A 24,015-nucleotide genomic window follows, 5' to 3' on the forward strand; every position below is an offset into this window, starting at 1 on the left:
AGGAGAGAAGGGATGGAGAGCAGTGAACAGGAAGCAGTAGAGGTCAGAAGTCAGGCTGCTGTCATCTGACTTCTTTATAAATAACCCCATTCTGAACTGAAGGGAAACTATAGAATTAGAGGTGGTGACAGAATTAGATGTACTGTAGTGATTCATTCACAGGTTAAGGTTGGAGTCAAGGCGGGAGCACGCCCGTGTCGGGGTCCTTACCTGTTTCTTCAGGACCTCAATGTGAGGGATGCTGCCGCGACAGTAAGCCTCCAGAATGAGAGAGAACTGGACAGCGACGGCTGGCATGTGCATCTCTGACCTACAGGGGGCAGCACAGTCACCCTACAGTTACAGTGACAGTCATACCTGGGGTGGGTTAATGCACATGACCTCACGGAACACACACCACCAAAAAAAAATACAGCCTGTGTCGAGGAAAATGTATTTTGAATCTTTACACACACACACACACACACACACACACACACACACACACACACACACCCTTACACGCACACTTACACGCACACTTACACGCACGCACCCTTACGCATGCACGCTTACACACACACACCCTTACACACACACACACTTACACACATTATCTTTCATGTACACACCACGTGCACATGGCTCTCTCTCACCTGAGATGCCAGAAGAGGAAGTGTCCTATGTTGCGGTTGCACTGGGCTCTGTTCAGYAGGAAGCGGGTGAGCGCACAGTCATAGTAGGGTTCATAACGTAACACCTGGACCAGCTGGAGCAGGTACTGAGACAACTCCTCATCACTGGGAGGGGGAGAGCAGGGGGCAGAAAAGGGGTGAGAGGAAAAGGGTGGAGAGCAGGAGCAGAAGGGGGGGTGAGAGAAAAAGAGAGAGGGGGGAGAGGAAGAGATAGTGAGTAAGACATTACAACAGTAAGTGAACTAGGAATAGGAATGTGTGCATTTGTATGTGTGAGCGTGTATGTGAGCGTGTATGTGAGTGTGTGGACTACCTCATATCCCTCAGGCAGCCCACAGCGTACTCTCTGACGTACTGGTCTGGGTAGTTAAAGTCGAGCAGCTCCAGAGCRTCCCTGGGACTCAGCTTGGGCCAGATCTGCAGCAAGGCCTGAAGCTGAGAGACCGATCATTCACTATGATTGATTAATAACCAATACAGGAGCACAGCAGATATTTGAAGGGGACTGATGAGGGGCATAGTGGTATGGGCTAGGGGTTCATTTAGGATCTGACCATTGAGGCACACTAGTTTATTGCCCTTGAGAAGAAATTGAATGTGTTAAAAAACACTATCAATACACAAGACAGGTTCATGTGGCACAGTATGTACCTGGGCCATGTCCTCATGTTTGCTCCACTTGACGGAGAGCAGCAGTTTGGGCAGTGACTGGGGGAAGTTCTCCATGCAGTCGTAGCGTAGTGTCCAGATGAGGTCCTTCTCGTTCTCACACAGCTGGGACAGAGGGTCCCTCTCCATGATCTCCTTCAGCTCAATGTGGAACTTCTTACCGCCTCGGCCCTGTGGGGAAACAGCAGAGGTGGTCAGTCACCTCTAGGTGGCAGCACAGGGTAAGAAATCACATTACGTACAGAGGAGTAGCAAGGGGTGCTAAAGGTAGCAGTCACCATTAACCACAGATCTGGAATCAGAGTACACTGCATGTAATCCTTTCCACCATCAGATAAATACAAATAGATCTGTACTTGCATGCATGTTTGATTGCTTTGTGGATCAACAATGAAACATTGTTAGTTGACAGAATAAGAGCTTGAAGCTTGAGACCGTAAGAAAACCTCCACCACACACACACCTCCCTGCAAGGGACATGTTTTGGCAAGCCCTCTGCTTCACACGGTGTTACATAACTGTGTGTCCTGTTCCACAGGGGCTTTAGGATGGGTGATTTTGTTGGTCCCCACAAGGTCAAATGCTATTTCTAGGGAGTTTAGGGTTAGAATTTGTGTTAGGGTTAGAATTATGTTAAAGGTTAAGAGCTAGGGTTAAGGTTCGATTTTTAGGTTAGGGTTACGGTTAGGGTAAGAGTACAGGTAAGGAAAAATAGGATTTTGAATGGGACTGAATTGTGTGTCCCCACAAGGTTAGCTGTACCATACTGTGTGTGTGTGTGTGTGTGTGTGTGTGTCTGTGGAACAGGAGGGCTGATCTTAGCCTCAGATTCCTCCGAGAGACACTATTGTGATAGTGCACCAGCCTGCCAACACCACCCTGGATCAGGGTTGCCCTGGAAACCAGTCATAGCAATATCCTCCCCTCTGACACATTTGGTGTCTGCTTTCTGTCCTAGAAATGCTTGCAACATGCCTGGCGCCTGCTGCTCTGGAGTAAAGGGAGCACTTGTGTGTGAAGTACATATGTATGTGTGTAAGTGTTTGAGTTGTTGGAACTCACGACAGTACCATGGGCAAGCAGTCGCTTGACCCGGCGATCTCTGCAGCTTTCTCCAGAATCTGCAGAGGTAGACCACACACACATCAGTGGTCAAAATACTTCATAATGATAAGCATGTTTGAATACGTCAGTGTGTGTGTGTCCTCACCTTGTCAAAGGGGGGGAATAGGATGGTGTGAGGGTTGTAGTCAGGGAGGTGGATGTGGAGTGCTGTAGTGTTCTCAGTGTAAGGGTTGGTCTGGATGGTTCCTATGGGGTTCAGCATCTCTTCAAGTTCATCTGGGGGACACAGAAAAATCACTCAGAAATGCCACTAACATTTAGTGTATAAGTATGTAGGTGAGTTTCAGAAGTGTGAGTGTGTATAGGTTAATTCAAGGGTTTGTAAAGTGCATGAGGGTGTGTGTGCTCACCAGGAAAGGAAGACCAGCTGTGAAGGATGATATCTCCAGTCTTCAGCTGTCCTTTATAGTCAAACACCATGGTGTTCACCCAGGCTACAGGGTAGTGCTGCAGAGAGAGAGAGAAAGAGAGAGAAAGAGAGAGAAAGAGAGAGAAAGAGAGAGAGAGAGAGAGAGAGAGAGAGAGAGAGGACAGAGATAAATATCTGTATGTGTGTGTGCGCACGCGCATGCCTGTGCTTTGTGTGTGTGTCATACCACTTTGCCAGACTTGCGGATGGTCTGGTACTTGTTGATGTGGGCGTTCTTGGTGGACTTCTGCTTCTTGACCTTGTCCATGACGGCGTAGACGGCAAAGCAGAGGCGGGCCATGCGCGGCAGGTCGCTCACGGTAATGTCGAACTCTAGCGGGAGGTTCCACACGTGTTCGGAGCGTCCGCTGCTCTCGCTGCTCACCGCTGGTTTACACAGCAGCTCTGTGCCATGGAACAAGCCTGCGCGTACCTGGACCTGAAAAGAGAGAGGGGTTTACTTCACCATAACAGGATCATAGTGAGCGCTAACAGGGCTCTACTGTCCATGGGTTATAAATACAGTTGAAGTCRGAAGTTTACATACACTTAGGTTGGAGTCAATAAAACTTGTTTTTCAACCACTCCACAAAATTCTTGTTAACAAACTATAGTTTTGGCAAGTCTGTTAGGACATCTACTTTGTGCATGACAAGTCATTTTTCCAACAATTGTTTACAGACAGATTATTTCACCATCACAACTTTAAACAGCTTGGAAAATTCCAGAAAATTATGTCATAGCTTTAGAAGCTTCTGATAGGCTAATTGACATCATTTGAGTCAATTGGAGGTACCTGTGGATGTATTTCAAGGCCTACCTTGAAATCAGCCAAGACCTCAGAAAAAGAATTGTAGACCTCCACAAGTCTGATTCATCCTTGGGAGCAATTTCCAAACGTCTGAAGGTACCACGTTCATCTGTACAAACAATAGTACGCACATATAAACAGCATGGGACCACGCAGCCGTCATACCGCTCAGGAAGTAGACGCGTTCTGTCTCCTATAGATGATTGTACTTTGGTGCGAAAAGTGCAAATCAATCCCAGAACAATAGCAAAGGACCTTGTGACGATACTGGAGGAAACCGGTACAAAAGCATCTATATCCACAGTAAAACGAGTCCTATATCGACATAACCTGAAAGGCCGCTCAGCAAGGAAGAAGCCACTGCTCCAAAACCGCCATAAAAAAGACAGACTATGGTTTGCAACTGCACATCGTGACAAAGATCGTACTTTTCGTACAAAATCATACAAAAATAGAACTGTTTGGCCATAATGACCATGGTATTAGGAAAAAGGGGAGGCTTGCAAGCAAGAACACCATCCAAACCGTGAAGCACGTGGTGGCAGCATCATGTTGTGAGGTGCTTTGCTGCAGGAGGACTGGTGGCACTTCAAAAATAGATGGCATCATGAGGGCGGAAATATATGTGGAATATTGAAGCAACATCTCAAGACATCAGTCAGGAAGTTAAAGCATGGTCGCAAATGGGTCTTCCAAATGGACAATTACCCAAGCATACCTTCCAAAGTTGTGGCAAAATGGCTTAAGGACAAAAAGTCAAGGTATTGGAGTGCCATCACAACCCCTGACTCCTCTCCTATAGAAATTGTGTCATAACTGAAAAAGCGTGTGCGAGCAAGGAGCTACAAACTGACTCACTTACAACCAGCTCAGGCAGGAAGGGCCAAAATTCACCCAACTTATTGGGACTTGTGGAAGGCTACCGAAACATTTGACCAAAGTTAAACAATTTAAAGGCAATGCTACCAAATACTAATTGATGTGATGTTAACTTCTGACCCACTGAGAAGTGAAAGAAAAAAAAGCTGAAATAATCTCTCTACTATTATTCTGACATTTACATTCATAAAATAAGTGGTGATCCTAACTGACCTAAGACAGGAATTTTACTAGGATTAAATGTCAGGAATTGTGAAAAACTGAGTTTAAATGTATTTGGCTAAGGTGTATGTAACCTTCGATTTCAACTGTACAATCCCAGAGCAAACAGTAAAAATGTAACATAAATTCCAGGTTTGCTATCAAGTAATCATCATCAGTGGTTACCTTGGCCGTCTCCTCAGCGTTCACCTTACGCCTTTGATTAGGACGATCTTAAACTGTTAGACACCTCCCATACACACGTATTCACTTGCTAGAGAGAGAAGAAGACAGAGGAAGAAGCAGACCAGAGGAAAGAGGAGAGAGAAGGAGCGGAACAGAGGGAAGAGGAAAGTAGAGTATCAGAGAGAAAAATTTCATGAGTAAGCAAGGAGAAGAAGTAAACTTTACTGTAGGAATATCAAACCACATACACTGAAGTGATCACACTGTGTCAAGCAGAGTAACTTGCCAAGCAGCACAGCAGGAAAAACACTCCACAATGACTGGCCCTCAACTACAGACCACAAACATAAATAACAGCACACTCCGTGTTGTGTGTGGTGTTGTGGTTTGTGTGTTGGTGGTTGGTGTGGTGTGTGTGTGTGTGGTGTGTGGTGTGTGTGAAATGAAAGAATTTTGTAATGTGTGTGGTGTGAACAAGAGTGTTTGAATTTAAGCATATGTACTGTGTATATGTGTGTATAGCCTATGCGACAGAGGAGTAATGTATATTTTGTAACGTCTGACACCACCACAAGAACAGTCGATCCTCCAACTTCCCCCACTAGAACAAATCTACCCTCTGGAGAGCTGCTGGGTATACAGCCTGTTGCTCTCAAGTCTACCACTCTCCTTCGTCAATGGCCCAACTACACAAGACATCACTGCTGACACAGTCTTTCTTTTTAGATCAGATAGACTGTTGATGTAACATTTAGTTTAATGATTGACATTCAGGATGACAGGTGTCATTACTGTCCAATGTCACCTGTCATGTGGGACAGTCGTCATGGTACCTTGGCAATTAGCTCTAATGAGCAATAAACTGCACCTGGCTTTAGAACCAGACGAACGTCAGAATGACGTCAAGTGCAGCTGCTAAGACGCGCTACAATGTCTGGAGAAATGCTCAAACATGCACCCTACACACACACACACAACACCACACCACACACACACAACCCACACCATAACTACACACACACACGACCCCTACTCACACACACACACAGACAGAGAGTGTGACTGACCGAGGGTCCCCTCCTCTTGGGGGGCAGGGGTAAGGGGGGGTTGGAGCTCTTTCGGTTGACCACAGCTCCGATGGCCGAGATCTCCTTCTCGAACATGGCCTGGACTGTGCTGACCTGGACTAGGGTCAGGTGGGGACACTCCTTCGCCTGGAGACAGGCTTTGATGTACTGGGACAGAGAGGAGAAGACATGTTAACACACAGAAAGTACTATTCTGTATGCAGTCTTTGGTGCACACACATCCAAACTGAATTTCTTTTAAATGTTTTTTTGTAATGTAGCAGATGCTCTTATCTAGAGCGACTGGCAGTTGCAATTAGGGTTGAGTGCCTTGTGGTCAAGGGCACAGACAGATTTTTCACGTAATTACATTTTTATTCTAACCAGCGACCTTTCGGTTACTGGCCCAACGCTCTTAACCGCTAGGCTACCTGCCGTCCCTTACAAATGTGAATGGTGCGCAGACAGACAGACAGAGACAGACAAGCCTATATGTTCTGAAGAGATGACAGAAGAGGGAGAGTAAAAAAAACTGAGGAGCGATGAGAGGTCAAAGAGAGGAAATCAGCCACACAGATGGAAGGTAACCCATATCTAATGTACAGACATGGTTCCTGGATCTAAACACGGTCACAGATAGGACCGGACCCCTTTCTGCAGGGTGTAATGGTCACAGTCTGCTTCATCACACACGGAAACACACACACACACACTCATACACAGATGGATTCAGTCATGCACACATACCAGGTCTGTGAGTAACAGTAATGTGTTCCAGGAAGACAGTGTTATTAATGAGGCGTTATTAGGACAGCAGTCAGATGACTGTTTCTGGATCACTGAGTCTCATTTATGGTTAAACACAAGGAGACATTCCTAAACCCACTCCCTACACGCTCTGACCTTGGAACGTTAACCGTTACGGTTATGACATTAATGATTAAGGAATGGTTGAGATAAACAAGGTCACTGTCAGAGGAGAGTTGAGGTCATCACAGCACATGTAGAGGGTAAGAGAATGAGAAAAGGAGCAGTTTGATGGTAAGAAAGCACTCTACAGAGGGTTTGGGGGTTAAAGGTGAAGGGGTCATAGGGCATCATTAGGGTCCCTTTGCACTGTGGTTGAGCCTAAGAGTAAAGGGTCACCTTGTACTGTATGAGCGGGTGGTCTCCACAGAGGAACTCCAGCTTATCGCTGACCCTCAGAACGTACTGCTCGGCCTGGCGTCCCTCCTCCTCGGGGCCGTGGGTCGTCAGCCATTTCCTCAACGCCTGTTCCATCAGCTCACTGGGACTGGTGCTGGGCCACACCTTCAGACTGGCTGTGTCCTGGAGGGAGACAGCATTATCCTCATTAACGTCAACACACACAATAGAGAGAGACCAGAGACATGGTGGTGTACTTAAAATGTTCTATATATAAGTGAAATCTCATGATAGCGAGGTGAGAGGACAAAGGGGGGTTGAAAAACAGTAAAATAACATTAGAGAGAAAGACGGGGGGGGGGTAAAGGGATATAGATTATCCTGCAGTGTGTGACAAGGTTTAACACACAATCCCAGCAAGGTTTACAGAGCATTCAGACAGAGAAACACACACACATACACCCCTACCCAACCTGCCTTGCAGTCTGGCGCCAAACCTGGTCGTGAGGGCACAGCCTTCACCCACTCACAATGCTATGACAACCACATACTGCACATCACCATGGTGACACCACCCAGAGTGGGCAAGTTCCAAATAGAGCGGTAATAATTATTCAAATGATTTCACACTGTCATTACAGCCAATACATTAGGACTTTGGTGACTATGGGTACTTTCAGGTAATTGCCTTAAGTAAAATGGTAACTATAGCACCTTGTAGCTTCAAGTGCATGAGTGCTGTTTTACAATGTAATGTCCAAGTAAATATCATGTAAACAAGTAGTAAAATAAGGGTTTGTTCAGTCAACTGAAAACCAAGCCAACCAACCAATGGAGTTAACAAGACTAGACAATAAAAAGGTCCACTTCCTGACACCATCCACCTGGACAGAACACAGACGGTAAGGGGTTGGGCCATGTAGTGTCCAGTGGGCTATGACCCTAGCGTGGTGGTGACCCTAGCGTGGTGGTGACCCTAGCGTGTGTTGATCTGAGATCATTTGTTGGCATGCCACCGAATCTATAAAAACAAGAGTCGCACACTCCATATGTATAACTACCAGTGATTATTTAGTGAATGCCACCGAATCTACACACACTTATTTCAGATAGAACATACAGTAGTTTGTAGAGAAGTTAATAGTGAGAGGTGTGTTTGTGAGTGAGTGAGAGAGAGTGGGAGGGAGGGCAAGCGAGCGATACAGAGTCAGCGTCCTCAGATGTCTTCTTTTTCCATGTTTTCAATCAGTGGAGAGGCCCTTTGGTCAGGCGCTTGTGTGTGTGTGTCAGGGGCTTCAGTGTCTCAGTGAGGATGGAACTGTGACTGATGGTGGTGGTGACCCATTTAGTGCCGTCACTCTGCCAGTCTGGCTCAGTCATATGACCAGGTGCTATTAGTGGCCAGCCAACTGTCACATGACCCGGTCCCATTAGGGGCCAGCCAACAGAGGAGATAAAAGAAGGGAGAATATCTGTGTGTGAGAGAGTTTGTTTACTAGTCTGTAGCTTACTGAGTATACCAAACACTAGGAGCACCGTCCTAATATTGAGTTGAAAGGCCCCAGAGTCTGCAACACCACTAAGCAAGCGGCACCATGAAGACCAAGGAGCTCTCCAAACAGGTCAGGGACAAAGTTGTGGAGAAGTACAGATCAGGTTTGGGTTTAAAAAAAAAATCAAACTTTGAACATCCCACGGAGCACCATTAAATCCATTATTTTTTTAAATAGAAAGAATATGGCACCACAACAAACCTGCCAAGAGAGGGCCACCCACCAAAAACTCACGGACCAGGCAAGGAGGGCATTAATCAGATGCAACAAAGAGTCCAAAGATAACTCTGAAGGAGCTGCAAAGCTCCACAGCGGAGATTGGAGTATCTGTCCATAGGAGCACTTTAAGCCATACACTCCACAGAGCTGGGCTTTAYRGAAGAGTGGCCAGAAAAACAGCCATTGCTTAAACTAAAAAAAATAAGCAAAACACGTTTGGTGTTCACCAAAAGGCATATGGAAGAAGGTACTCTGGTAAGATGAGACTAAAATGTAGCTTTTTGACCATCAAGGAAAACGCTATGTCTGACAACACAACACCTCGCATCACCCAGAGAACGCCATCCCCACAGTGAAGCATGGGTGGCAGACCTCAATCCAATTGAGAATCTGTGGTATGACTTAGATTGCTGTACACCAGCAGAACCCATCCAACTTGAAGGAGCTGTAACAGTTTTGCCTTGAAGAATGGGCAAAAATCCCATTGGCTAGGAGCTGTAACAGTTTTGCCTTGAAGAATGGGCAAAAATCCCATTGGCTAGATGTGCCAAGCTTATAGAGACATCCCCCAAGAGACTTGCAGCTGTAATTGCATGCTCAAGTTCTGTTTTTCTTGTTTTTTTTCACAATAAAAAATATTTTGCATTTTCAAAGTGGTAGGCATGTTATGTACATCAAATGATACAACCCCCAAATTCTAGGTTGTAAGGCAACAAAATAGGAAAAATGCCAAGGGGGTGAATACTTTTGCAAGCCACTGTAAGTAGTAACATTAACACTATGCCATCTAATTGCAGTCGCTGTACTCATAATATACAGGAGAACTATCACCTTATGTGGCAAGCACAGCTTCAGATGCAATCGTTAGGCAAAGGCAATTTAAGTGTAGGAAAGGATGAAACAGCATCTGTGCTACCAGTAAGTACAGATAGTAGTATAAATCCCCCCGCCCTAGGATCATGCCTCAGGACTACCTGGCCTGATGACTCCTGCTGTCCCTAGTCCACCTGGTCGTGCTGCTACTCCAGTTTCAACTGTTCTGCCTACGGCTATGGAACACTGACCTGTTCACCGGACGTGCTACCTTGACCTGCTGTTTTCAACTCTGTCTCTCCCCCTCTCTCTCGCACCTGCTGTCTCGACCTCTGAATGCTTGGCTATGAGAAGTGAACTGACATTTACTCCCGAGKTACTGACCTGTTGCACCCTCTACAACCACTGTGATTATTATTTGACCCTGCTGGTCATCTATGAACGTTTGTTCTTCAAGATGTTCAATCTGGCCTTAAATGGCCATGTACTCTTACAATCTCCACCGGCACAGCCAGAAGAGGACTGGCCAACCCTCATAGTCTGGTTCCTCTAGGTTTCTTCTTATGTTCCTGCCTTTCTAGGGAGTTTTTCCTAGCCACCGTGCTTCTACATCTGCATTGCTTGCTGTTTGGGGTTTTAGGCTGTATTGTCACTTTGTGACATCTGTATAGCACTTTGTGACATCTGATGTAAAAAAGGATTTATAAATCAATTTGATCGATGTATTGATTGATAAGAGCTGAGTGTGTGTAGTATTGTAAATGTGACTACTCGAAGACAGCGACATTCACCCCATCGTTGGGCATATGTTACTCTCTGAGTGTGTGTGTATTTCTGATGGGAAATATTGTGCTCCCAATGTGTACTGTTAGGTACCTGGGACTGGTCGAAGTGCATGGTGACTTTGAGGCTGGCTTCGGCCTGTTTGTCGTTGACACCGTCTGTGACGGTGGTGGCTCCTCCCCCTGGCTCCAGCTGCGGAGAGAAGCAGGCCTGCAGCCACTCGCTCCAGGTCATCAGCTGTACCTGCTGCATCTTCTCCTCGCTGATACGGAACATCTTACTGCGGAAGTCCTTCACCTCCTGGTCCTGAAGAGCGTCCAGCTCGTGGAGACCTGTGAACGGTTCATGAAGCTTTATAAGCATTGCATAACGACTTTGCAGGTGATCGGAGTGCATAACAAGGCCACAAGAGGTTTTACAGCATTTTATACCAGATGTATTTYATTGATCGTGTTCTGTTTGTGAACACCTGTGAGCAGTCATTAAGCTATATAAGCACGGTGTAAGAGGTTCTGAGAGGCTACACACACACCATAATGACATGAGCACTACAGTGTGTAAAAAAACAGTAAAACCTCTGCATGAGTGGGTCTAACGGCACTGCATTAAAAGGCATTACCATTCATGTTTAATGCACTCCCTCTGACTGACACATACCTGGCATGGTAACAAGTAGCAATTAATGTTTATGAGGGATTACAAATGACAATCCAATCTCAACAGTGTTGAACTCTAACCTACTGTTTTCACTGAAATACAACTGTCACTGGGTATAAAATCTAGATCCTAAATTCATCATATCTACTAGTTGAACAGAGCTCGGTATTTTGGGGCCGTCAAATGCTTTGGATGATAAAAACATGTTGACATTTAAAACCATTAAACATTCATATGACCCTCAGCTCTCAGAGGATGCCTCTGGTCTGCATTATTAGCTTGTGTGTGCCTGTGTGAGTGGCTGGCCAGAACTCCCTCAGTGTGTGTGTGTGTGTGGCTAGCCAGCGCCTGAGGGATGTTTTGAGTACCGCTTACTGACAAAAGCCTTTTACAGATCACATCTGACAAAAGCGGAGCCAACAGGGAGAATATCAACATGGGATGAGTCTCCTTCAATTACTATCACTGATTCCCTCTTTGAACAGGCCTGGTTGGCCAGCAGCCTAGGGGACCTCAATAGACCCCTACCATCTATGTCCCCACACACCCTCAGGCCAATACGACTGTGTGTGTGTGTAATAGCAGTGCGTGGGTCAGCTATTTGTTCACCCACACCCGCAATTGCTAATAACCCATCCGCAACCGCCCAACTATATGTGAACTAAATAAACCCCTATATGAAGACTAGATAAACCCCTATGTGAACTAAATAAACCCCTATATGAAGACTAGATAAACCCCTATATGTGAACTAAATAAACCCCTATATGAAGACTAGATAAACCCCTATATGTGAACTAAATAAACCCCTATATGAAGACTAAATAAACCTTATGTGAACTAAATAAACCCTATTGAAAGACTAATAAACCCCTATATGTGAACTAAATAAACCTATATGAAGATAAATAACCTATATTGAAGACTAATAAACCAATGATGATAATAAACCCTATATGAAGACTAATAAACCCCTATATGAAGACTAAATAAACCCCTATATGTGACTAAATAAACCCTATATGTGACTAAATAAACTATATGTAACTAATAAACCCTATAATGTAACTAATAACCCCTATATGAAGATAATAAACATATATGAAGACTAAATAAACCCTATATGAAGACTAAATAAACCCTATTGTGAACTAAATAAACCCTATATGAGAACTAAATAAACCCTATATGAAGACTAATAAACCCTATATGAAAGACTAAATAAACCCTATAGTGAAAATAGACATAAGACTAAATAAAACCCCTATATGAAGACAAATACACCTATATGTAAACTATATAACCTAATTTACTAAATAAACCCTATATGGAGACTAAATAAACCCCTATATGAAGACTAAATAAACCCCTATATGAAGACTAAATAAACCCCTATATGTGAATAAATAACCCCTATATGAAGACTAAATAAACCCTATATGAAAGACTAAATAAACCTATATGAAGACTAAATAACCCCTATATGAAGACTAAATAAACCCTATATTGAAGATAATAAATATTTGAAGACTAAATAAACCCTATATGAAGACTAATAAACCCTATATGAAGACTAAATAAACCCCTATATGAAGACTAAATAAACCCTATATGGAACTAAATAAACCCTATTATGAAGACTAAATAAACCCTATATGAAGACTAAATAAACCCCTATATGTGAATAAATAAACGCCTATATGGATAAAACCCTATATGAAGACTAAATAAACCCTATATGAAGACTAAATAACCCCTATATGAAGACTAATATACCCTATATGAAGACTAAAAAACTATATGAGACTAAATAAACCCTATATGAAGACTAAATAACCCTATTGAAGACTAAATAAACCCCTATAGTGAATAAATAAACCCTATATGAAACTAAATAACCCTATTGAAGACTAAATAAACCCCTATAGTAGACTAATAATAACCTATATTGTGGACTAAATAAACATATGTGAACTAAATAAACCCTATATGTAACATAACTCTTATATGAAGTATAATAAACCCTATATGAACTAAATACCCTATATGAAGACTAAATAAACCCCTATATGAAGACTAAATAAACCTATATGAAGACTAAATAAACCCTATATGAAGACAATAAACCCTATATGAGACTAATAAACCCTATATGAGATATAAACCTATGAAGACTAAATAACCTAAATAATACCTATATGAAGACTAAATAACCCTATATGGAAAAATAAACCCTATATGAGACTAAATAAACCCCTATATGAAGACTAAATAAACCCCTATATGAAGACTAATAAACCCTATATGAAGTAAATAAACCCTATATGAAGACTAAATAAACCCCTATATGAAGACTAAATAAACCTATATGAAGACTAAATAAACTATTGAGACTAATAACCCCTATAATGAAGAAATAATTAACACCTATTAAGTGAAGATAGATACCCATATATGAAGACTAAATAAACCCTTGCTCAACAGAGTAATGTAATAGATAGATAGCATGAATACTTCAATCCAGTTGAAGTCTGTAAAGTTCTCTCTGTCATCATTGGCAGAGCAAAGACATTTAGGGGCTAGGGAGAAAATACAATAACGCAGCAACAAAAATATTTTCTCTGCAAATTGTCCAAATAACATTAATTTGACTGGTTGTAAAGAAAAGGAAAGCTGTGAAAACAACCCAATGTTTGTCTGATAAGATTTCAGTTCAGCTTGGATGCATATTTTATGTGGTTGAAATATCAGCTTTTATGATGAAGATATATATTATCTGTAGAGGTGCTAACTGAGCATTGCATTCCCTCAAGATGCAGAAAGAAAATCACATTTCTCGACTCCTGTAAAAATRTTGCCTACATTTGGTGTATCATTTTACTGCAAGAAATGATTAATTCTACAGTCAGTGTCCAGATGTCAGTTTCCATTTAACCCATCTGAACAGTAGGCTACTGTTCCCCTGACGTGCCATAGGCCTATTTGAAGTCTCTGTCTAGTTACTGTCACATTTGTATAGCGCCTCACAATCATCACACAGCCGCACTGCTATCATCCTCTTTTACCACTTAACCAACTACTTCCTCAACATCACTTTTCCGGCCTTCCCATCTCTTTATTTTCAACTCTCCTTTCGGCAGCTTTTGTCTTATTGAATTAAACTTCGACAATGTTCTTTTTCAAAATCAAACTTTGTCACACGCACCGAATACAACAAGTGTAGACTTTACTGTGAAATGCTTAATTTACAAGCCCTTAACCAACAGTGCAGTTCAAGAAGAAAATATTTTGCCTCTGTATTGATGTTAACCATCTCTGCCTGTTCCTAAAGCATTATTTGGCGATTGGCTGTGTAGGCTATTTGGTACGTGTACAGTTAAGCCCTAAAGCTTAGGCTCAGGATASCCTAAAAGAATGAAATAAAAATGTCAATATAGCAGATAGATATACAATTGTTTTTACAGATTGACTAAAGAGAAACAACCCGTACGCCACCGAATATTTAATTACCTTTATTGGCCCTCAACCCGTCCGCCCTGGATATAACCGTGGGGAGCGCGGGTAATGAGTAAAACCGCACATCACTAGTGTGTAAGCCTGCATGCATATATGTGTGCAATAATATTTATTTTTGTGTGCATCAACTCAATAGACTGACCGTTCCACCCAGTGGCGTTATCTTCCCTACCATTACAGTGGTGGTCTGGCTTGCCGCCTCCACTCAGCACAGCGCCTTATCACCATCACAGATARTACTGAGTGACGGACGACGTAACAGACATCAGGAGCCTGTCTATTTTCACCGGATTGTTTTGCATCCGATGGGCCTGACTTCAGCTGATATTGGGATGATGACATGAAACATCTGAAAAGACGACTCACATCTGACAGCCAAGGCAAAGATATCAATATACTGGAGACAGAGATTAACCGGTGGTGGTGTGTCTGCAGAGTGAGATCACTATGTAGTAACATCACTAATCTGTTCAAACCACAGGTCACATAGGTCAAAAATCAGTTTGTCAGAGTGTGTGTGTGTGTGTGTCAGAGAGTGTGTGTGTGTGTGAGGTGTCACCTTTTCCGATGAGCACGCCGATCTTGGAGTCGAGTAGGCGTTCGGCGCGGCCACAGTTACGTGTGACCAGTTTGAGCATGGGCCAGAAGGGCCTGACGTCACAGAGGCGCCTGGTCTCATCCTCCAGCTCCTCGTGTACCGCTGCCTGGTTCACACACTCAAACATGTGGCCCTCCATCTCCCCCAGAGAMGGGAACAGGGGGTATGACTGGGCCTGCTTCCATAGGAGCTATGAGGAGAAGAGGGGGATACCACAGTTATTACAGAAACTATGGCAAGACAAGTTGACAATCTACCTGTATGATCACAGGCGACTCAGACAGGCTCAGCCTCTAAAATACAGGATCTACAAAAACAAGTGGAACCTCAATTATTAGCCAATAGCATCATAACTCGCATCACAAAAATACAGAGTCTAAAGCCAACAGTAGTTCTAAGAATCAGCATGACTGAAATGCTAACAACCAATGGACGAACAACAACCATATGATGATGACAGGGAAATATAAACATGACACAGGTCCTGTATAAACCAATCAGGACATGAATCATACTTCCACAAACCAATCAGGACATGAATCATACTTCCACAAACCAATCAGGACATGAATCATGTCCCGTTGTGCAGTCACAGGGTGTGTTTGTGTTTGAGCCAAAAGGTCACTAAGAAGATAAACATGGGGACAGAGTAGAAGACAAGGAGTCATGTCACCTCCCTTCAGACAAACAAGTTAAACCCCTTGCCACAACATTCTTCTGTCATAACCAACATACTGATCATAAAGTCAGACCAAGTCCCTACAAAGTTTAAACCTATAGAGGCTAAAACAAAATACTCCCGGTTTTCAACTTTTACCGCATCCTAGATTGAATTACTGTTTACCATTTGGCTGTACTACGTTCACATGACAAATAATTGCTGTTACTTAACAAATCTGTTGTTATTATCCATTGTGACATCTAATTATCTGTCACATTTAACCACCATACTATGTGTAGCCATCCAGAGACCACATGATCACTACTGTTACCTAAAATGACACTCCCTCTTAGAAGTCAGCACCTTGAAGCAACAGAATAACAGCCTCACTTAAGAGACATTTTATTAAAACTTCACCATTTCTTTCAACAGTATCTATTAAATATTTTTGTCTTACATTCAGTTAATTTTTTATTTCATACACATTGGATGGATATGCAAGGTAACAACAATGCATTTTTTCCCTAAAACACTTATTGAGTACAAGTCACAACGGTTCCTGTGCTGTTGGCTAGTCGAGGACGAATATCAGGCCACATTTCCTTATATTAGAATAAAAGTGAAAGATTAGGTATTCTAATGGCGGCTGAGCGGTTGTGTGTCATTGTGTCCCTGATAAATGTCATGCCCACGTCCTGTCTGAGCAGGGGAGACATTTTTATTCTCCACCCAGCTACTGTGTTGTCTAGAAAACAGTGTCTGGGTGGGGTTTAATGTTGTTAGCTGGCTGGCAGGCCTTTTGTCTGGGGACGTCTCTCCTCCTAAACATCTTTAGTTGGGGAAATACATCTCCCYCCTCCCCCAATTGGCTTTATTAGCATGGGAAACATATGTCTACATTGCCAAAGCAAGTGAAAAAGATAATAAACAAAAGTGAAATAAACAAAATTAACAGTAAACATGACTCAAAAGTTCCAAAAGAATAAAGACATTTCGCATGTTATATTATGTCTGTATACAGTGTTGTAACGATGTGCAAATAGCTAAAGTACAAAAGGGAAAATAAATAAACATAAATATGGGTTGTATTTACAATGGTGTATCTTCTTCACTGGTTGCCCTTTTCTTGTGGCAACAGGTCACAAGTCTTGCTGCTGTGATGGCACATTGTGATACTCCACCCAATAGATATGGGAGTTTTGTTTTTCGAATTCTTTGTGGATCTGTGTAATCTGAGGGAAATATGTGTCTCAAATACGGTCATACATTTGGCAGGAGGTTAGGAAGTGCAGCTCAGTTTCCACTTCATTTTGTGGGCAGTGTRCACATAGCYTGTCTTCTCTTGAAAGCCAGGTCTGCCTTCGGAGGCCTTTCTCAATAGCAAGGCTATGCTCACTGAGTCTGTACAGTCAAAGATTTCCTTACATTTTGGGTCAGTCACACATGGTCAGGTATTCTGCCACTGCATACTCTCTGTTTAGGGCCAAATAGCATTCTAGTTTACTCTGTTTTGTTAATTACTTCACACATGGGAAATAATAATCTTTTTGTTTTCTCATGATTTGGTGGGGTTTAATTGTGTTGCTGTCCTGGGGCTCTGTGTTTGTGAACAGAGCCCCAGGACCAGCTTGCTTAGAGGACTCTTCTCCAGGTTCATCTCTCTGTAGSTGATGGMTTTGTTATGGAAGCTTTGGGAATCACTTCCTTTTAGGTGGTAGTAGAATTTAAACAGCTCTTTTCTGGATTTCGATAATTAATAGGTTTCGGCCTAATTCTGCTTTGCAGAATTATTTGGTGTTTTATGTTGTACATGGAGGACATTTAAGCAGAATTCTGCATGCAGTCTCAATTTGGTGTTTGTCCCATTTTGTGAGTTCTTGGTTGGTGAGCGGACCCCAGACCTCACAACCATAAAGGGCAATGGGTTCTATAACTGATCCAAGTATTTTTAGCTGGCGGGTCTCTCTCTGCGCGCGCGCACTGGCGGGTCTCTCTCTGCGCGCGCGCACTGGTGGGTCTCTCTGTGCTCATCTCAGACTGGAGGAAAACACCAAGAGGGAGGGCCAGTAGGAAGAGGGATCTCACCAAAGGGTTAAAAAAAAAAAAACATCCTCCAAAGTATTTACACTTTAAACCCAAATCATTAAAAAAAACATTAATTGTGACCGAAATATGACACCTTAAATGATGGTAACGACTACAGTGCATTGTTACATTGCTGACCTTTGGCCTCCATCTCACCCAAACTCTAGCCACTAGCCGGGTCACGCATGATGTCATAGCATTATTTGCATGCAGTGAGTGCAGCTCAGAGAAAAACAAACCTCGCCAGCAGCCAGCTGTGTCATAACACCCATTAGACAGCGTCTGTCTGGACTGAAGAGGAGACGGCAGTCTACAGCTTGTTCTAGAGTTGTTATGATGGCCTTTTACAATGGCTCAGAACCAGAACTTCAGCCAGTCAACACATTCATTAAAACAATCCTAACCAATCTGCGTTAAACTAATGAATGTTGTAAACTAATGTGTTGCTTGTGGGTTGATTCTAATTGAAGAGATAAAACAGCCTGTAAGGTTGAAGATGCTGTAGAGCTGGGTAGGCAATGTGGATAGAAATCCATAGCATTATAATTGTACTGAATTCATGAGAAAAACATCTTGATGCACAGTAGGCCTTTTCTAGGCTATACTTTCCAATGCTGCTCTAAATGGCAACTGYACAGATTTGACTGCTGTCTGAAATGATTAAAACATAGGATATAGACACTAGAGGTAGACCGATTAATCGGAATGGCCGATTGTTAATTCATAACAACCGAAAATCGGGTAAAAAWAAATTACACCTTTATTTAACTAGGCAAGTCARTWAATAACACATTCTTATTTTCAATAGGAACGGTGGGTTAACTGCCTYGTTCAGGGGCAGAACGACAGATTTTTACTTTGTCAGCTCAGAGATTCAATCTTGCAACCTTACGGTTAACTAGTCCAACGCTTTAACCACCTGCCCCACGAGGAGCCCGCCTGTTACGCGAATGCAGTAAGAAAAGCCATGGTAAGTTGCTAGCTAGCATTAAACTTATCTTATAAAAAAAAAATCAATCAATCATAATCACTAGTTATAACTACACATGTTTGATGATATTACTAGTTTATCTAGCGTGTCCTGCGTTGCATATAATCATGCAGTGCTCATCGCGAAAAAGGACTGTCGTTGCTCCAACGTGTACCTAACCATAAACATCAACGCTTTCTTAAAATCAATACACTGAAGTATATATTTTTAAACCTGCATATTTAGCTAAAGAAAATCCAGGTTAGCAGCAATATTAAACAGGTGAAATTGTGTCACTTCTCTTGCGTTCATTGCACGCAGAGTCAGAGTATATGCAACAGTTTGGGCCGCCTGGCTCATTGCGAACTAATTTGCCAGAATTTTACGTAATTGACATAACATTGAAGGTTGTGCAATGTAATAGGATAATTTAGACTGATGGATGCCACCCGTTAGATAAAATAGGAACGGTTCCGTATTTCACTGAAAGAATAAACTTTTGTTTTGAGATGATAGTTTCGGATTCGACCATATTAATGACCTAAGGCTCGTATTTCTGTGTGTTATATGTTATAATTAAGTCTATGATTTATAGAGCAGTCTGACTGAGCGATGGTAGGTCCAGCAGGCTCGTAGCATTCATTCAAACGCACTTTCGTGCGTTTTGCCAGCAGCTCTTCGCAATGCTTAAGCATTGCGCTGTTTATGACTTCAAGCCTATCAACTCCCGGATTAGGCTGGTGTAACCAATGTGAAATGGCTAGCTAGTTAGCGGGGTGCGCGCTAATAGGTTTCAAACGTCACTCGCTCTGAGACTTGGAGTAGTTGTTCCCTTGCTCTGCATGGGTAAGCTGCTTCGAGGGTGGCTGTTGTCGATGTGTTCCTGGTTCGAGCCCAGGTAGCGGCAGGAGAGGGATGGAAGCTATATGTTACTGGCAATACTAAAGTGTCTATAAGAACATCCAATAGTCAAAGATATATGAAATACAAATCGTATAGAGAGAAATAGTCCTATAATAACTACAACCTAAAACTTCTTACCTGGGAATATTGAAGACTCATGTTAAAAGGAACCACCAGCTTTCATATGTTCTGAGCAAGGAACTTAAACGTTAGCTTTCTTACATGGCACATATTGCACTTTTACTTTCTTCTCCAACACTTTGTTTTTGCATTATTTAAACCAAATTGAACACGTTTCATTATTTATTTGAGGCTAAATTGATTTTATTGATGTATTATATTAAGTTAAAATAAGTGTTCATTCAGTATTGTTGTAATTGTCATTATTGCAAATAAATAAAAATAMAAATCGGCCGATTAAATCTTTTTTTTTTKGKYCYYCMAWWAATCGGTATCGGCGTTGAAAAATCATAATCAGTCAACCTCTAGTAGACACTCCTGTTAACTACAGACAACCCAGCAAAAACACCTACAAGCATCATAAAATCATATAATTCCAATGACACACAAGACAAACACATACCCACTCCCCCAAAACACATACATACTCGCGCCTACCCCCTGTCCCCCTCTCTCCTACCAGTTTGATGTGTTGTATGGTGGCCTCTCTGGGGACGTCCATCTGAATGTAGATGCCGGTGGGTAGCAGGAAGTCCACAGTGACCAGGTCCTCTCCAGACAGCTGGGAGTGGGCTGCCCACAAGTCCATGAGGTTTGTCATGGCGGGAGGCATCGCAGGGACCAACACCCAGCTCAACCATAAGGACCTGGGAGGAGGAAAGAGGACCGTTAGGGGGAGTAACCATGAACTGCTGAAGAACCACACAACCGCATGGTTCACAACTCAGACTTCTTCCAATTCCTATTGTCCTATTGAGATGCAGGCATAGTCTGATGCCCTTTACTAATGACTAAAGGTTGGATGGTGTCTGGCTGAGGAGCCTGTTATACTCCATCTTCACCCCCGGGGGGAGCCCTATATAACACAAACAGACTGGCTATGGTTGGGTGAGCGCCAGCCCTCAGAGGAATGCCCACTAAGCAAACACAGGAACAAAAAGGTCACCAACCTCTCTCCTCACCCATGACAACATGCTCTGGTTTCCCCCCTCGCCTGGACCTGAGGCCGTTGCCAAGGCAATTATCAAGTAAACGGGGAGTCAAGGTAAATTTAGCTGCCATTTCTCAAATCCTCCTGTGAGTGTGCAATGACGGATGTTAGTGTGGGACTAGAGTTGCCAGGTTTTCAAAATTCCCTTCTAAAATGTAACGGATGTGATGTTTCTGGTTTTAGGGGGTGGTTCAAGTACCACCGCCCAAACACACACAACAGTAAGTGCTTCAGCAGCTTTGGTAAAGAACCGCATGCTTCCCAGTTTCCATTCTGGCTCAGTGTTTCACCACAATAGACCATCCACACTCACAGTTGCCTTTCTGTAATGTCCTATTCCTAAAGAGCTTGTSTTTAAGTGCTCCAACAGACCACAGTTCAATCTCCATTTTGGCTCAATAACACTAGGCCAGTAAATCAAGCAGCAGCCCCATTGTCTCTAATGGTGTTAAGTGCTTSGGTCCATTTCGGCTCTGCAGCGAGTACAGGATCATGCCCATTTGGAGCCACCATCTTGGCCACTTAACATGATCAGCTATGCAGATACAACTGTTCTTTGACTGCCATTCAACACTCTGAACTAGAACTGGGCCATTCTCTCAGAGAGACAATTACTGAGCCATCAAGACRGGGCTAAGTAAACACACACACTGACCCATTGGTAAGTTGTAGAACTAAGCACTAGAACTGGGACGATAAMCAAAAAAGGATCAACAGCGACCATATCGATCACTTATCGCAGGCATTTTGCTGATGTCATTCATTATGATAAGTAGCCTATACTAGAGAAATGTGAAGTTTGAAATGAAATAAGTTTGCTGATATGGGTGATTGTTAATATGACAATTGATGGTGATACAACCATCAAACTAGTAGTAGTAGTTTAAACGCATTGTTCTATTTCTCGTTATCTCATCAATTCAGGTAATTCATCGTCCCATGGATTTTTGTCCATATCCCCCAACTCTACTAAGCACCTCGTCAAATGTGCAGTTGAACGCCTGTCTCAGACAAACAATGCAGGAAGCCAGAGGGTGACGTCATGGAGGAGCCCAGTTACACACATGAAAGGAAACGTGACACCACAGTGCGTCTGTCTGACACAGTCACAACTAACATGAGGAAACACACACTGGACATCAGTAGACTGGCGGCAATTGCAATGGGTGTGCTGTACAACGACATACTATGGCATGGATGGAGCTGCCTGACATGTCTGCTTCTGCCACACACTGCCACACACACACACACACACACCCCTCCAGGTGAGCGGTTACCAGGTGCATGATGGAAGCCAGCCAGCCAGAGGTCTGATTCTGGGTCAGGTTTCAACAGGGAGAGGGAGCTGATGTGAGAACAGAGGACAGGCCGGGGGGAGAGGGAGGGTGTGAGAAACAGAGACAGGCGGGGGGAGAGGGAGGGGGGCTTGGTGTGAGAACAGAGGACAGGCCGGGGGAGAGGGGAGGGTGTGAGAAAGAGGACAGGCCGAGGTAGAGGCTGGTGTGAGAACAGAGACAGGCCGGGGGGAGAGGGAGGGGCTGGTGAGAACAGAGGACAGGCCGGGGGAGAGGGGAGGGGCTAGGTGTGAGAACAGAGGACAGGCCGGTGGGAGAGGGGAGGGCTGGTGTGAGAACAGAGGACAGGCCGGGGGAGAGCTGGTGTGAGAACAGAGGACAGGCCGGGGGAGAGGGAGGGTGCTTGTGTGAGAACAGAGTACAGGCCGGGGGGAGGAGGGGAGGGGCTGGTGTGAGAACAGAGGAACACGGCCGGGGGGAGGGGAGGGCGAGGGGGAGCAAGAGGAAGGGGGGGCGTAGGGAGTGGGCTGGTGTGAGAACAGAGGAAAGGCCGGGAGAGGGAGGGGCTGGTGTGAGAACAAGAAAGGCCGGGGGGAGAGGGGAGGGCTGGTGTGAAACAGAGGAAGGCCGGGGAGAGGGGGGGGCGGTGTGAGAACAGAGGACAGCGCCTGAGGGGACTAGAACCTCACATATCCAAATAAAATAAAATTTTATTTGTCACATATACATGGTTAGCAGATGTTAATGCGAGTGTAGCGAAATGCTGTAGTGCTTGCCGCACCCCTGCTTCTAGTTCCACAATGCAGTAATAACCAACGAGTAATCTAACCAACAATTCCACAACTACTACCTTATACACACAAGTGTAAAAGGGATAAAGAATATGTGCATAAAGATATATGAATGAGTGAGGGTACAGAACGGCATAGGCAAGATGCAGTTAGATGGTTATAGAGTACAGTATATACATATACGATGAGTAATGTAGGGCATGTAAACATTATATTAAGTGGCATTGTTTAAAGTGGCTAGTAACATTTTTACAAACATTCCATAAATTTCATTATTAAGTGGTGGGAGTTGAGTCAGTATGTTAGCAGCAGCCACTAAATGTTAGTGGTGGCTGTTTAACAGTCTGATGGCCTTGAGATAGAAGCTGTTTTTTCAGTCTCTCGGTCCCTGCTTTGATGCACCTGTACTGACCTCGCCTTCTGGATGATAGCGGGTGAACAGGCAGGCTCGGGTGGTTTGTCCTGTATGATCTTTATGCCTTCCTTGACATCGGTGTGGAGGTGTCCTGGAGGCAGGTAGTTTGCCCCCGGTGATACGTTGTGCAGACCTCACTACCCTCTGGAGAGCCTTACGGTTGTGGGTGGAGCAGTTGCAGTACCATGCGGTGATACAGCCCGACAGGATGCTCTCGATTGTGCATCTGTAGAAGTTGTGGAGTGCTTTTGGTGACAAGCCGAATTTCTTCACCTGAGGTTGAAGAGGCGCTGCTGCGCCTTCTTCACAACGCTGTCTGTGTGGTGTGACCAATTCAGTTTGTCCGTGATGTGTACACCGAGAACTTAAAACTTACTACCCTCTCCACTACTGTCCCGTCGATGTGGATAGGGGGGTC

General features: G+C 43.7%; 1 protein-coding gene across 1 annotated transcript in view; it reads right to left on the reverse strand.

The window, feature by feature from the left end:
• LOC111960775 (phosphatidylinositol 4,5-bisphosphate 3-kinase catalytic subunit beta isoform-like) overlaps nucleotides 1-24,015 on the reverse strand; it is a 79,358-nt gene that overhangs the window by 5,119 nt on the left and 50,224 nt on the right. Inside the window, 16 exon segments of the mRNA XM_023982981.2 lie at nucleotides 211-310; nucleotides 636-779; nucleotides 988-1,109; nucleotides 1,326-1,514; nucleotides 2,414-2,464; nucleotides 2,554-2,684; nucleotides 2,819-2,915; nucleotides 3,065-3,316; nucleotides 4,955-4,983; nucleotides 4,986-5,012; nucleotides 5,015-5,042; nucleotides 6,022-6,189; nucleotides 7,168-7,350; nucleotides 10,629-10,867; nucleotides 15,268-15,496; nucleotides 20,566-20,752. Of these exon segments, the coding sequence (XP_023838749.2) occupies nucleotides 211-310; nucleotides 636-779; nucleotides 988-1,109; nucleotides 1,326-1,514; nucleotides 2,414-2,464; nucleotides 2,554-2,684; nucleotides 2,819-2,915; nucleotides 3,065-3,316; nucleotides 4,955-4,983; nucleotides 4,986-5,012; nucleotides 5,015-5,042; nucleotides 6,022-6,189; nucleotides 7,168-7,350; nucleotides 10,629-10,867; nucleotides 15,268-15,496; nucleotides 20,566-20,718 (2,142 nt within the window). The 5' untranslated portion in view covers nucleotides 20,719-20,752.

This window comes from Salvelinus sp. IW2-2015, linkage group LG4p (genome assembly GCF_002910315.2).
Source record: "Salvelinus sp. IW2-2015 linkage group LG4p, ASM291031v2, whole genome shotgun sequence".
Classification (NCBI taxonomy): Eukaryota; Metazoa; Chordata; class Actinopteri; order Salmoniformes; family Salmonidae; genus Salvelinus; species Salvelinus sp. IW2-2015.